Below are 15,075 nucleotides of genomic sequence, written 5' to 3'. Positions count from 1 at the left end.
ACTTGGGTGGGAATGTCCCTTCCCTGAGCTTCTTCTGTTTTCTACTCTGTCAAATGAAGACAATGACATGCATACCTCCCTCAGAGGGCAGCAGGACCCCAGGTGTTTCTTTTGGTGCTTGTCCTTAGCTTAAGGGATTGACCATGCTCTGATATTCACTTTTTTTCTCACCTTGATTGTTTATCTTGCTCAGTGTTGATGGTACCCGGACAACACGTGGGCCCCTTAATAAAATTTTATGGCATCTGTAGGACACCTTATAGGTTTTGAAGTGCAGTTTAACCTCGAGACCGCTTTCTGTTCCAGACGCACCTGTAGGTGCCGGCACTATGCCAGGGCCTTTGTGTTTCTTCTTTCAAAACCTCACCACCTGGAGAACTGATGTGACTGTCCCTTGTTGCCCAGGGGAGAGGAGGGTCAGCCACACGCAGGGATTTGCTGAGTGGCATGGTGGGCTTGGTCAGAGGTGGCCCAAAGGTTTTGCAAAGTCCATGTCCTTGACTCCTCTACATCACCCCCAGAGGGGACAGAGCAGAAAGCCCAGGACGTTTCAGGTCAAGCATCCACATCTATAGGAGAGAAAGAGGCCCAGAGAGGGGAAGGAGCTGAGAGCAACCGTGCCTGATGTCTGGATGACACTTTATGTGTTTTCAAGGCCTGTCATGTCTATTGCCTCAGTTAAGCCTCCTGGAGATCTGTAGCCAGGCAAGGCAGGGCATCCGACAGGCTGCCAGGGAACCACGGGCATGTGGAGGGGAATGAGCACACACTGCATTTGTGCTGTGAAATGTGACTTGGGAAGCAGCACAGGTACGGCTTTGGTCCTGGGGATAGTAGATGCTGTTGGACTGCATCTCCTCCTTAGCACACTTATGCCAGTACCCCTGGGGCCTCAGAGCCACCCATGCTGGTGTAGCAACTGTGCAGGGATGGAGGTGCAAGCAGCAGGGATGACAGGCTATCAACTCCAAGATGCCAGGGGTTTATCCTGCTCACCAGTTTCCTACTGCTAGAATAGTGTCTGGTACACATTAAGTGCCCAGTGTTTGCATAATGGTCTAAGCACTGAAGTCTTGGCATCTGCTTTGGAGGTTGGGGATTTTATTACTGATCCTGCTGGCTGGGTATGGAACTTCAGCAAAGAAGTGCAATCCCTCAGGTGGTACCAGTCTCTGTCCCAGCCACCCCAGATGCCCACCCTCTCCCCGTGTCCTCCTGTAGCCTGTCCCCACTCACTTGTCTCCTCTCTCCCTGTGGTTTTTGCCTAGTGAATGGGAGCTATGGTCACTGCACCCCCGGCTCGGAGAAGGGTCTGCTGGATCTGGATCTTGCTGAGGGCCCCAGCCCCACCTGCCACCAGGGCCTGTTTCTCCCTGCAGGAACCCCGCCACCCCGGGGCCACCCCCCAGCCTGTGAGAGGCTGCTGCATTTCCCCCACCCTAACAGGTACGTGCCCATCCCCTCCTGTCCACCAGTCCCTGTGGACAGTCCCTGAGGTCCAAGGATCAAGGGCCTAGGATCTCACCGAGTCTACCTGACATGGGACATACCGGGAAACTGAGGCTCAGGAGGGCCAGGGACTGGTCAGAGCCTACTGGCATAAAGATGCCTGGTCTAGACCCTCCTGCTTTGCTGGAAGCCCAGGATTAAGGTGCAGCAGGTTTGGTTTCTCCTGAGACCTTGCTCCTTGCATTGCAGATGACTGCTTTCTCAATGTGTCCTATAAGGTCATCCCTTGATCTGTGTCCTAATCTTCTCTTCTTATAAGGACATCAACCTTACTTAACCTTAATTACTTCCTTAGAAGCCCTGTCTCCAAACACTGCCACATTGCAGGGTTGGACTCTGACATGTGAATGGGGTGGGAACAGTTCAGTTTCCAAAAAGCAACACACATCTTTTTGGCTTTAAGCTGTGCATGGTTTAGCAAGTGTCAAGTGCTTCTCTCTCCCTGATTATTCATGAGGCTTCCTAGCAGTGCCCAGGTTCTCCAGGGAAGTTCATTCTATGTCAGGTGGAAGCTGTGCTAATCTAGGGAGACTAGTGGGATTTTGTTTGTTTGGTACAGACAATCAAAAATATCACTTGTCACTTTGAATGTTGCCTTGACAACGTAGGGCAAGGAGAGCCTGTACCCAGTGAACTACAACTGGCAAAGTCACTGTGCCCTGCTACCAAAGTGGCAGAACTTGAGCTGACACTTTTAGAAGCTAAAAGGAAAAGAAGGCCCAGTCCTAGCCCACAGCCCAAATCCTGTTCCCTCCCCACCACTGCTGGTACCGTGTGCTTGGGTCACCTCCCAGTCTCGGACTCCTTGATCTGCCACCTGGGCCCCTGCCACAGCCACTTGCCAGCCTTCTTGCCTCTAGCCTAACTCCCTGATACTAACCAAATGGCTCCCTCTCAGCCAGAGAGACTGCACGTGCATGTTCTCCCACTGAACCCCCTCGGTCCTGGGGCCCAGGAACCATTGCAAAAAAGCAGTAGTCACAGGTGCTTACTGTGGGCCACAGGCTCTGCCGAGCTCTGCATAAGGCCTGATTCCCTCAACCCACCACGGCCCCAGGGTGGGGAAACTGGGCCAGGGGGGCGATGTACATAGCCCAGGGACATCTAGCCAGTGGTGAGGAGGTTTAAGTAACCTCAGTGACGTCCTGATGCTGTCATTCCTGGGCATAAAGTGACTGCCTCCACGGCCATGGTTAGAATGATGTGGAAATACAGCTCAGGTCCTAACTCCTTCCCTCATTGGCTCTCTGGGTGACCTTGGGCAAAAGCTGAGCCTCCTTTCATTAAAACAAGGTTAGAAATACTGAGTGAGCCGTGGACCCACCAGCATGAGGAGACCTTGTGATCTGGCCCGGCAGCCCACACTGCAATCTCTCTGCAGGACCCACATGCTGACCTCTCATGTCATGACCCCTAAGCCCAGTCCCCCACCCTTCCCACCCTTGATTTTTTTTTTTTTTTTTTTTTTTTTTTTTTTTTTTTTTTGGTACTGGGGTTTGACCTCAGGGTCATTTAACCACTGAACCACATCTCCAGCCCTTTTCTTTATATTTTTGTTTTAGAGACAGGGTCTTGCTGAGTTTCTTAGGGCCTCACTAAGTTGCTGAGGCTGGCTTTGAACTCGTGATCCTCCTGCCTCAGCCTCTCCAGCCACTGGGATTACAGGCATGCCCATCCAAAATGAGGACCTGGTTTTGGTTTCATCCTGTTACTAATGAAGAGCCTATTGAGTGCAATTGCTGACCCTTAGCCCGGCTGCAGTCCCTGAACCCCCTGAGGCCTGGGCCACAGGAGGCCAAGGTCCCCCTTCTCCCACAAGTCTCTGCTTAAGGAAACTGATTACCCCAATTTGAGCAGCTCCCCTCCAGAGTCAAGAATGGTCATCAAAAGGACATTTGTGTCCTTGATACTTAGAATGTCAAAGCTATAAGGAAATGAAATGGCCTTCACCTTAAATCATATGACTGATGGGACACTGGCACCCTGTTGGCAGCGTCGTGGGAAGCCCAGGCTCTGGATTCAAACCCATCCGGGTGCCAGTCCTGCCCTATCATTGCTTGCTTCCCGGGCTGTGGCAGGTGCTTCTGCTTCCTCACCATAAAACAGATGTAGTGTCTCCCTTGAAGTATTTGTTCCTGCAGTCTGGAGATGCTCCCTACTCCACCCTGAACTGTTCAGAGCACAAGAGATGGGCTTTGGGAAGGTGCTGGATGCCTTCAGCCCTCAGCTGCAGTTTCTGCTGTCCAGAGCCCCGTGCACAATTTCTACATAGGTTGTGGGAATTCCCCAGGGTGCACGGGGCTCAGCAGCAGAGTGCCAAAGCCGCCTGCCATGCCTCCAAGGAGCCAGGAGGGTGAAGGAGGCCCTGCCTCGGCTGCACTTAGGAACCATGTGACCTCAGGGCCTGAGCTGTCCCCCTCTCCTCCTGATGCCAGTCAGTTTTGCGTCCATCATTCCAGTAGCTCAGTCCCAGAATGCTACAGCTGCTCCTCATGATTGCCATTAGTGATTAACCTGATACTGTTTCCCAAAGGATGCTCCAAACAGAGGCTTCCCTGCTGCCCTTTGCTGCCCAGCCCACCTGTGCCAGGCCAGCACTGCAACCTCCTAAGCAGCATCTGTGCTTTTACTTTTTTAAACTCCACTAGGTCCTGACTGCTAGGTCTTGACTGCATGGAGCTTTCGCTAGCACTGGGAGCAGGGTGTGCATTTGCTGTCTGCCTCAGAGTTGAAGCCCCTGGTTCCCCTGGGCACAGACTGGGCAGCAGAGCCCTTGGATGGGGAGAGAGTTTGCTACTGAGGGAGGTGGAGGGTTGCTCTTTGTAGCTGAGAAACAAACAGAAAGCCCTTCCCCCACTCCTTGTACACAGGAAAAGAGAGCTGTGCTCCTGGTCCAGGCCTGGGCAAGCCTTGGGCCCTCTTGACTCCTTCATCTCTGCGGGGATGGAGCTAGAACTCGGGCCCAGGGCCTCTAGCTCTGAATCCTCCTCTCCTCTGCCTTGCACTTGTGACTAGAACTGAGAGTGCTGTAGTTATGGGGAGCCAGAAAGGGAGGGGCTGGGGCTGCAAGACTGTCTAGGGAACAGAGGGACCAGCTATGCCCCACAGCAGTGCTGTAGCAGCGGCAGTAATAGCATCGTGCACCACGCTATCCTCTTCCCAGAGGCTGCCACTTGCTCCCTACAACCACCCTCCGAGTTCTACACGGAGGCTTAGTCCTTGTTTCACAGGCAAGGAATCTGGGACTCAGAGTCTGGGGAGGTCTCAGGAGGTGTCCTTGTCAGACTTTGGGCACAAAATTGGGTCTTTTGTTCTGCCAGCCAAATAGAGGAGCTCTGCTTTCCTGGTCGCTCTCCTTTTTGGAGTCCTCTGGTGACAAGCAGGCCCTGGTGATTCTGCCTCTATCTAACCTGGTCCCCACCCAAGATGGTAGGCACTGCAGTGTGAGAATCCCTGTGTCTTCCTGAATCAGGCCTCCTGTGAAGTGGGCAGAGGGAATGCCCGCATTTGAGAGAGGCCTTCTCTAGGAAACTGTGTACCATGTTGAAGATGGCCACCGTGGCAAACCCCAGTCCTGGCACCTGCGCTATCCTCCGCACTATCATGGGAAGGATCACTGAGATGTCACTGGTGAGAAAAGAGGTCCAGGACTTGTCTGAGTTGGCACGGCTGGGGCAGGGCTGAGTCTGGCCTCAGGCCCAGGCCTCCTGCCTCTGTGTGCTGCCCTGCCTGGCCTGCTGCTGGCTTCTTCCCAGAATGGCAATTTCATGCAGTCCTGGTGTCTGGGCCTGAAGTCCCAGGCCATTCACCTGGGAGCTTCTCCTCGGTTAGTGTGAAGGTACCCCTGTACCATGGCTGAGCCTCAGGCACCCATCCACTGATGCCAACAGCAGGGAAGACAGGCTGCTTGGGGTAAAACTTCAGATGTCATTTTTAGAAGGTTTTTCACTTCCAAAAAACTTACAGAGATTAAAAAAGATGTAAGGGGCCTGTAAGGAGAATTTAAAACCCACTGGACCTGGGTGTTCCTCCACATGCCAGCCTCAGTCTCCTTCCCACAGAACTTGCTGGGGTCAGAGAAATTTCTGACCCCAGGACAGGGAAGACCCCAGGCAGCCTGGGAGGAGGGCCCCAGGGCTGGAGCCGGTCTGGCTTTGGTAAAAGGATGAGGGGTCCTTCTGGCATCTCCTCTTCACCTGTTCCAGCCTCCTGCCTCTCAACTCCTCACCCCCAGCCTCTTCTCTCCCCCACCCGACTCTTCCCTGCTCTCAGACAGCCCATCTCTGATCTTCCTCTTCCTCTGTTTTCAACCCTCAGCTTCTCTGCAGGACCCTGTGAGGCCTCCCTGCTCTGCAGTGCCCACCCCCTCATGACTTCTCTGACCACTGTCTTCCAGGTCACCTAGGCCCCAGGCCACGTATGTGAATGGCGGCCTCCCAGCCACACAACACATCAAGCAGGAATCCCTGCCCGATTACCAGGCCATGGCCGAAGCTCGCACAACTCTGTTGACTCACTGCCGGGCCCCGCCAGCCACCGGCCTGCACACAGATTTGGACCTCCCCAGCCGAGACCTCGCCAACCCTGCACCTTCCTGCTACCTTCTGGGCAGTGAGCCCAGCTCTGGCCTGGGCCTCCAGCCTGAGGCCCATCTTCCCGAGGGCAGCCTGAAGCGCTGCTGCCTCTTGGGCCTGCCCCCCACCTCCTCAGCCTCCTCCGCACCCTGCACCTCTTCTGACGTCACTCCCATCATCCGCACCTCCCAGACAGCTCTAGTCACCTGTGTAAATGGACTCCGGAGCCCACCTCTGTCAGGAGACCTGGGGGGCCCTCCCAAGCGGGCCCGGCCGGGCCCTGTGTCCTCTGAGAACAATGAGGGCACCTTGCAACTTGAAGCCTGCCGGAAGACGGGCTTTCTGAAGCAGGAGCCTGCGGACGAGTTCTCAGAACTCTTTGGGCCTCACCAGCAGGGCCTGCCGCCCCCCTACCCTTTGCCTCAGTTGCCAGTTGGCCCTGGCCTTGCAGGGCTGGGGCTGGGCCTGGCCAGCAGGATGGTGGCTGGGCGGCAGGCATGCCGCTGGGTGGACTGCTGTGCAGCCTATGAGCAGCAGGAGGAGCTGGTGCGGCATATTGAGAAGAGCCACATAGACCAGCGCAAGGGTGAAGACTTCACCTGCTTCTGGGCTGGCTGCGTGCGCCGCTACAAGCCCTTCAACGCCCGCTACAAGCTGCTCATCCACATGAGGGTGCACTCTGGTGAGAAGCCCAACAAGTGCATGGTGAGTCCCCGCAGGCTGCCAGGCCTCACCCCAGCCCCACGGAGCAGTGCCCATCTCACCGCCCTGGAAAGGCTCTCTGGGGGCTAGGTACAGTGCTGTGGGTGTGGCCCCTGGTCAAGATGGTCAGTGCTGCCAGGCATGGTGGTACACGACTGTAATCCCAACAGCTCAGGAGTCTGAGGCAGGAGGATCAAGAGTTCAAAGCCAACCTCAGCAACTTAGTGAGGCCCTGTCTCTAAATGAAAAATATAAAAGAAACGATTAGAGATGTGGCTCAGTGGTTAAGTGCCCCTGGGTTCTATCCCCGGTACAAAAAGAAAGGTTAGCACCACTGTCACAGGGAAACTTGGCAATGCCACACTGTCATCACCGTGTGCTCTGTCCCCGACCCTGAGGCACTGGACATGCATTAGATGTGCTTTAGCATACCATGAGGCCCAGAGCTGCGTGGCCTGAAAGTTAAGCAGATTTGGCCAGCCTCTCTCTCACATGCACCACCTGGTGGTGGCCATGACAGGCTGGGAGCAGGACTCCTCCAGCACTGGGCCTTCACCTAGTGTCCTTCCCAGAAAGGCTTCTGGGCTTCCTCCCAGAGCTGCCTACAACTTGGACCAAGGAGCACTGGGTCCTCATAGGCATCTGGCCTTGAGCTCTCTGGACCTCTGGAGGGGCTTTGGGCTAAAGGGTCAGCAGGTAAGGCCCTGCTTAGCGCCAGCAGTGTTCCCGCTGGGGTTGAGACTGAGGTTTCTGGGGAGGTAGAGAGAGAGACACGTGTGTGTATGCACACAGATTCGCGCACGTGTGCACACTGACTGCAGGTAGCCCACTCTCCAGCAGAAGCGCCTGTCTGGGAGTGGAAGGGCCAGGCTTACCGTGTGCTCCATAAGACAAGAAACATGGGCCACCCAGGCCACAACTCAGTCCTCCCTGCTGCTGGGCAGCAGCAAGTCTGGTCTGCAGGGGTCAGTATTATAGCCAAGGTCGATTTCCTCCATGCCTGTGCACTGTCACTGTCTCTGGCCCCACCTTGTGGAGGTTAGGTTTGGGAAGGAGCAGTGTCCCTGCTCAACAGTCTGGGAGGCCAGGCAGGAGGCAAGAAGCTCTGGTGACCACAGTGTCAACTCATCTTCCTTCCTGGAGTCAGCGCTCACCTTGCCTCAGGCCTGTCTGCCTGTGGAGCTGTGAGCCAGGCACACACCCATCAGCTGAAGGAGTTGATTTCATAGGCAGGTGAGCGGCAGTAAGCCGTTGGTGCCAAGGACAAGAGAAGAAGGGAGCCAGCTGGCAGCCTGGTGTGAAGAGGAGGTGGGGAGGATGGACTGAGCAGGCCATGGATTTGACTTGTCACCTGCCTTTGGGCTGAGAGTATGCCAGCTGGGGGACTGGTGGCTGGCCAGGCTGGGGATGCCCCAGCTCATTTGGGGTCACATGTGGCTTGCTGGAAGATGTGCCCCTGCTTGGAAGGCCATGACCAACAGATGGCCCTCAGGCCAGGACTGCTGGGAGGCGGACTGGCCTTTCTCTCCTGGGACCTTGGAGGGAGGCTGTGGTTCTCCTTCATGTCTTCTGTCATGTGGGTGAGCCCACTGGTGTCTATGGGGGCATCAGTGGAGGCTGCCTGGTCCCATGAACCCTGACATGATGGAGTCAGTGGCTTTCTTATAGTGGGGCCTCCGGTGTGGGGTCACAATGTCCAGGAGTATTTGTGTTGGATATCAGGGCCCTCAAGGTGATCTAGGCCTTCCTGCTCATTATCCATCTTGGGAAGTGGAGGCCCAGGGAGGGAGGCCGGGAGCCTCAATGCATTCTCAGGATCTCTCTCCTAGACCTGCTGGGATCTCACTTGATTCCAGATTCCACGGGACACTGGCTCCTGCCTGGCCCAGCGGCCCACCTGGATCTGTCACAGTCCTTGCCTCGGGGGACCGCATACTCAGGGATGGGTCCCTGATCCGTTAAGGACCAGGACCAGTGACAGGTCCTGGGATGGAGTTTGCATAGGTCCAGGGAGGGGAGGCCCACAGGCTTCCTGGAGGGGTGATGTCCAGGCTCCCTGGTGACTGCGTTTAGTCTTCACGAGAGTGCTGTAAAACTCAGGGCTTCTTTTTCAGGTGAAGAAACAAAGTCCAGCCAGCCTTCCTCTTGCTCCTAGGAGAACACTTGGTCTTGACCTTCAGGGTTAGGAGCACAGTGATGGGTATTCTTGCCGGCGGTTGCTGAGTGCTGACCACGTGCAGTTGCTGATCTAAGTGGTGGAACCACAGCCCTGTAGTAGATATTGTTAACCCCTGTTTGCAGATGAGAAAACTGAGGATCAGAGAGAGTGCTCAATTGAGCTAGTGAAAGACAACAATAATAGCAACAACAATAAAAAGAATTGTAATAGTAGTAGTAATAATTAAAATAAAGTCTCAAGTTGCCCGGCTAGTAACCATTGGAGTGGGATTTGAACCCACGTCTTTCTAAACTCCCATAAATTTTGTCCATAAATTTTCTGTTGAGCTCATGCTTCTCTGGAACCTTAGGGCCGGCCCTGCTGGGTGCCACCATCTGCAGCAGTCTCCTCCCACAGCTTCGGAGGCCTCTCAGCTCCTCCCGGAGCCCCTCCTGCCTGCCATGGGGTGGGAGTGATCCCCCCCCCGCGATGCTGGTGTAGAAGGTGACCCAGGGATGGGACGGGCCCCAGCCCGCACCCAGATTAGTACGATCTCCCTTCCCTGTGAAATTATTAATTTCTCATGACAGGCCTCTGCTACCATGCGCTGTAATAGACAAAGGAATTTTGGACCTGGAGCCTCTGGAGAACAGGAAATAGATGAGACATTTTGATTGAAGAGTAAATGGCCACTAAAATAGCAGTTAATCCTTTTATTATCTCTCCAGCAGCCGTTTCCACTGTTCTTTCATGAGGTAAGCCCCCCTCTCCTCATCCAGCCGTCACACCCCCAGCCTTGCAGCTGCTTTGAATTTAGTCTGCGGAGTCTCTGCTCAGTACCAGGCAGGCCCCAGGGTGCTGGCAGGAGCCAAGCGCTCTGCCGGGGCACCTCAGTCCTTCAGCCAGACCTGGACTGGGGACTCACTGGCCCCAAGGGAAACTGCGCCGTCTGTCCCCAACCCTGCCCTCTGTGCAGTCCACAGGAAGCTCCCTGATCTCTTTGCAATATCCTGTTATGTTTCTTACGTTGCCTGAGTTGTCTTAGCCTTATGAAATCTGGGGCTTCATCTGCCTCGCGATAACAAGGTTACATCCAACCCAAACACTGACGCGACGCCTCCAAGACGTCAGCTCTGGAAAGATCCGTCTCGTGCTTTCTTAGGTTGGTTCTCCCAGACGGCCGAAATTTTGATTGTCTGAGACTGCAGAAAGGAGCAGCCTGCAGAGCCAGCTTCTCTGCACACCAGGAGAAAGAGGCAGAGTGAGAAAGGACAGCTGCTCAGAGCATCCTTTTCCTGTCCTGGGTTTTATAAATAACGACAGGAAGAAGGATCCTTCACCTTGGTACAGAGTTTAAGGAAAGCTGGGAGCTGGGACCCTGCACGGGGAAGGGCAGAAGTGAAGAGCCCAGGTCTATAGTCCCACACACCTGGGTCCCAGCCTGGTTCTGCCGCTGCCAGCTGTGTGACCTCAGATAGGTGATCTACCTTCTCTGAATTAGAGGATAAGCGGTTGTAAAATGGAGCATCAAGTGTACTTGCCTTTTAGTGTTGCTGTTATTAGGGTTAAAAGAGATGGTGCAGGGAAAGGACTTGGATCATTCTCTTCTTTCCCCATCACACTCTTTCCTATTTGTCATCTCAGGAGATCAGTACAGTAACCCCAGCAACGAGAACAGGGTTGTTTAGAGCTTTTTATCTTTTTTTCCTGATAAAGAAACTGAGGCTGGGCACAATGGCATAGGCCTGTAATCCTAGCAGCTCGGGAGGCTGAGGCAGGAGGATCATGAGTTCAAAGCCAGCCTCAGCAAAAGCAAGGTGCTAAGCAACTCAGTGAGACCCTGTCTCTAAATAAAATACAAAATAGGACTGGGGAATGCGGCTCAGTGGTCGAGTGCCCCTGAGTTCAATCCCTGGTATCCACTGCCCCCCCCCCACAAAAAATTAGAAAAGAAACTGAGGCTCAAGCCAGCCATCAGTGGCAGAGCCTGGACTCGATGTTGGTGAAGCCAGCAGGTTCGGCAGTGCTGAGCTGGGTGCTCCTGCAAGGGCAGCTCACCAGCTGTGCCAGCCACGTCTCCCAGGCAGCCCTGATCCTTTGTGCCTTGTCCATTCAGTCACTTACAGGTGACTGCTCTGCACCTGACAGTATCTGAACAGGATGCCCAGCCCTGGCATGAGGGCAGCAGGGCCAGTGGCACTGGGAGGAGGCCCTAGTGTGTGTGCCCTTCTCTCCAGGTGAGCAGTGACAGCCTCAGGGCTGGACTCCATCCTGCCCAGGCTCTGCTATTGCTGAAGCTGCCTTGGCCTCTGGTCTCTGCCTCTTACGTCCCTCTCCACCATTCGCCAGTCTGTCCCAGATGTCTTTGAACCTGGGGCCAGGAAATATGCCTGGTCAAAAGCTGAACATTATTGATTAGTTAGATTGAAAGTCGAAAAACTGAGGAAGCTGGTTGCCTGGCTGGACCTCCTGGGGGCACCTTGCCCACCACCTGGCATGGTCCACACTAATTCCCATCCCCGCAGACCCAGAACTTCAGGCTCCCCCCTTGCCTGGGGTGTTCAGAGGAAAAGGGGATTAATGTAGTCTGGGTCACAGTATGTCCAGCTGTGAATCTGCATGTCCATTTTACTGAAGAAACTGTTTCTGATGTTCATAACCCGATGGCTGGCTCTGTGTTATCCAGCTTGGCCTCCTGCGCCATCCATGGGCCACACTGCTGTTGACCACCCAGCACCTTTGCTCAGCCCTTTCCTTCAGCAGAGCATGGTCACCTCTGTGTTTCAGATCCCAGTGGGTGTAGTCCCTGGACATCTGCCCTTGCTTACCGTGTCCTGAAACCAGCCCCACGGGCTTGGGCATGTTTCAAGGCCAACACCCCAACTCATCTCAACATCTGTGCCTCACACTAAGGCTTCCCTGGGAGCCTGAAAAGTCTGAGCAGACAGATCTACCAGTCCAACACCATCATGTACAGATAGGATACAGAAGACAGACCCAGAGAGGGTGGTCAGGAGCCCAGGATTGCACAGCAAATGAGCATCAGTGGGAAAACAGATAACCAAAATTTGGGGTAGGTTTAGGCTACGGGAAAGTGGCCCACAGACAAGGGAAGATGCTTCCCCGTATCACCAAGAGGCAGGCTCTCCATGTGCTAGGCCTCATGCTGGGACTAGAAGGTCCCGAGGTGCAGATAATGGGACTTGAGACTTCTGACATCATGGGAAGAAGGCTGCCCTTGAATTCTGTGATATTTTTGCTGAATGGTGGAGGGAAGTAGGAGAGCCAGGAGCTGAGAATCAGAGGCCTGCTGCACGACCTTGTCCATGTTGTCAAGGGGGATGGGAACGTTATTAAAACAGTTGAGTGCTTTTCAGCTTGTGTGGGACCTCCATGGACACAGTCAGCCCTTAGAACATTCCAGAAGCCTGGGATTACTATCCCTGTTTTACAGATGGAAAAGGGAAATCTAATTCAGGCCTAAGTTCAGATCCCAAGCACACTGTGAGGTCACATTTGAACCCGGACTCCAGACTGTGTCCCAGCTCAGCTCCATGCCACCTTCTAGGCAGAGGGTCATTGGTCTGTTTACAAGTATTGACAGAACACCCAGACCTGAAATTAATTCAGCAAGCTGACACTGGGCACCTCTGTGTGCGCCTGAGTGGACCCCTGGATCACACCCTGCCTGGCCTCCAAGCCTTGGTTGGTGGGGAAACTGATGGGCATTTTCATGGAACTGTTTTGCCCAAGAAGTCAGTGTCCCATGATCTTGGGCTGTCCACCGTGGTTTGATGGGATTTTTGCTGTCTTGGAGGGGAGGACACCTTGTGGCCTGAAGAGTGAGACATTTCACCTATTCCAAAATCAGTCACCTGAAAACAGTCTCCCTTGCTGGAGGCTAGAGTTTATGGCCAAATTAAAAAGCTGCAAAGTGGAACATGTTTTAAAGCCACTGCCCTGGAGAATCCTGCTGTAAACGAGTCCGGATAGGCCAGGATGGTCCAGCCAGCTCAGGTCGCCAAGTCCACCCTCTTTGGGAACAGGCCTGAACTTCACCTCATTCCAGGGTGGAGAAGAAACCGGGTAGGGAAATGGCTTTGGGCAAAGGCAGTCTGCAGGTTGGCATCCAGAAGCACCCACGTTAACGGTCCCTCCTGGCATCCTGACTTCTCCCCATCCCGAGGCTGCTTCCCTTAAACTCAGAGAGATTGCATTCTCTAGGTTCATTAAGGCCTTTGGGCCTTGGCTCATTCAGATTCCTCTCTCTAAGATGCCTCTCCCAGCTTGGCAAACTCCTACTCATCCTTCATAACCCAGTCAGAGCTCCTGCCCCAGCTCAGAGCCTCCTTTAACAGGGCTTCCTGGTGTGGCCAAGTGTTTTGGGGATTACAGGCCCTTTGGCACCTGGCCTTGATGGTAGAGAGCTGAGCCCCTAGGACGGGGGCTCTCACCCATGGCTCTCCAGCCTCATTGCTCCAAGGTGGACACTGTCCTCCAGAGCCCTGTCCTGTGAAGTCGTGATACCCACGGGACCTTGAAGATTGTCATGTTCACCTGGGGCTTGAAGCTTTTCTGCAAGAAAGCCTGAATTTGAAAGCCGACTGTGTTCCCAGCTGTGTGACCTGACTTCGCAGTGCTGTTCTCTCTCCTGGGAAGCAGAGGGTACAGTTTTGTTGTGAGGCTCCACTGAGGGCCTAGATGGCACACGACACATGACTCTGACTGTGCCGGACTCTCCACATTAGCAAAGGAGGAAAAGGGAGTAAAAAATGGGCAGTGGCTATTCAGTTTTGAGCTTCCCCAGAGGAACAGAAAAGGTGGTCGTAAGTCCCAGCCCTTCCTGGGCTGGTTTGGTGACCTTGGAGGGGTCACTGTCTGTTCTGGCCCACCTAGGTTTCCCAATCTGTGAAATGGAGTCATGTCTAACACTCCGGTTGCAGTGAACTGTTCGAGAGGGACTCAGGTCGCTGGTGCCCTTTTCTCTCAAACCTGCATGCCAGCACCCCTGATCCAGGCTGCCAGCATGCTTTTCTCCTCCCCTGGCTTTCGGAAGTCAAGCCCAGGGGGCTGATAGAGAGCAGGCTCCTAGAAGCCAGGGTTCTTCCTGTTCTCTGTCCTTGTGGTCAGGTGAGAGCCCCAGGGACCACTCCAGCCACTGTGTAGAGGGGAGGCTGAGGCCCGGGGTAGAAATAACTTGCTGGTGAAGGGCAGAGGAACTGGAGGCAGATGGGACTGAACGCCCACCCAGCTCAGCTGCTCGCCCCTGTGCAGCCTGGGACAAGGCACTTTACTCCCAACTCTGTGTGTCTGAAAAGTGGGAGTTGTGATGCTTACCCCAGGAGACGTGGGGGGCCATGCTCCCCAGACTGCCAATTCCCTGTTGGCACTGCTAGGCTCAGGCTGAGCTGCTGACTCCCAGTTAAGTGCTCCTGCTTGTAGGCAGAGCTCTGTGTTCACAGGGGTCACCTGTGCAGGTGTTCCTCTACCTGGGTGCTCCAGCAAGAGTGGACCCTGCCCATTGGGCCTCTGCCTACTGCTCTCCTGTGCCTCCTCCCTCCTTCCACTCACCCCACCACCCTGCCCTGGCTGCATGCCTGCCCCCCTGCCCATCATATGAAATTCTGACCCAGGAGTCAGTGACCAGGCCAGGCAGTGGCTGGGCACACAGGACAACCACTGGAGTTCAGATCTCCACCCTGCTCCTTAAGCAGTTGTGGGACTGTGCAGTAGTGAGTCACATGACCTCTGAGCCTCAGTTTCCTGCCCAGGGAAAGGGGACCGTGTGGTGAGAACTGAGGTCACGTGTGTGGAACTCTAATCCCATGCTGGGATCATACAGGGTACTTGAAGACAGGAGCCCCGCGTTGTCTTTTGTTTTTTGTTTTTAAGTCATCACAGGGAGAATTCCTGGGAGCGCCGAACTTGAGAGAACAGGAATACCAGCCAAGTTCTGAGCTCTCAGTGCTGCCTGATGGAATATGCAAAAAATTAAGGATGAGAAAACAACCCTCTGAATTGAATTTAAAATAATATACGAAAAACGGCTTTTGAATTTAATGTAAATGGAATTGAAATGATTCTCTCATTGGAATGAGAAAGTCAGATAAAATCAACAGTGACTCCGAGAAA

General features: G+C 54.3%; 1 protein-coding gene across 4 annotated transcripts in view; it reads left to right on the top strand.

The window, feature by feature from the left end:
• GLIS1 (GLIS family zinc finger 1) overlaps positions 1-15,075 on the top strand; it is a 202,557-nt gene that overhangs the window by 118,103 nt on the left and 69,379 nt on the right. For all 4 annotated transcript variants that reach the window (XM_079103148.1, XM_079103147.1, XM_079103150.1 and 1 more), the window contains 2 exons: positions 1,269-1,446; positions 5,906-6,788. In XM_079103148.1, coding sequence (XP_078959274.1) covers positions 1,269-1,446; positions 5,906-6,788 — 1,061 coding nt within the window. The remainder of the gene's footprint in view (positions 1-1,268; positions 1,447-5,905; positions 6,789-15,075) is intronic.

The sequence above is a fragment of the Sciurus vulgaris genome (assembly GCF_902686455.1).
Source record: "Sciurus vulgaris genome assembly, chromosome: 1".
Taxonomy (NCBI): domain Eukaryota; kingdom Metazoa; phylum Chordata; class Mammalia; order Rodentia; family Sciuridae; genus Sciurus; species Sciurus vulgaris.
The sequence above is the reverse complement of the archived record's forward strand: the minus strand, read 5'-3'. Positions and strand labels throughout refer to the sequence as shown.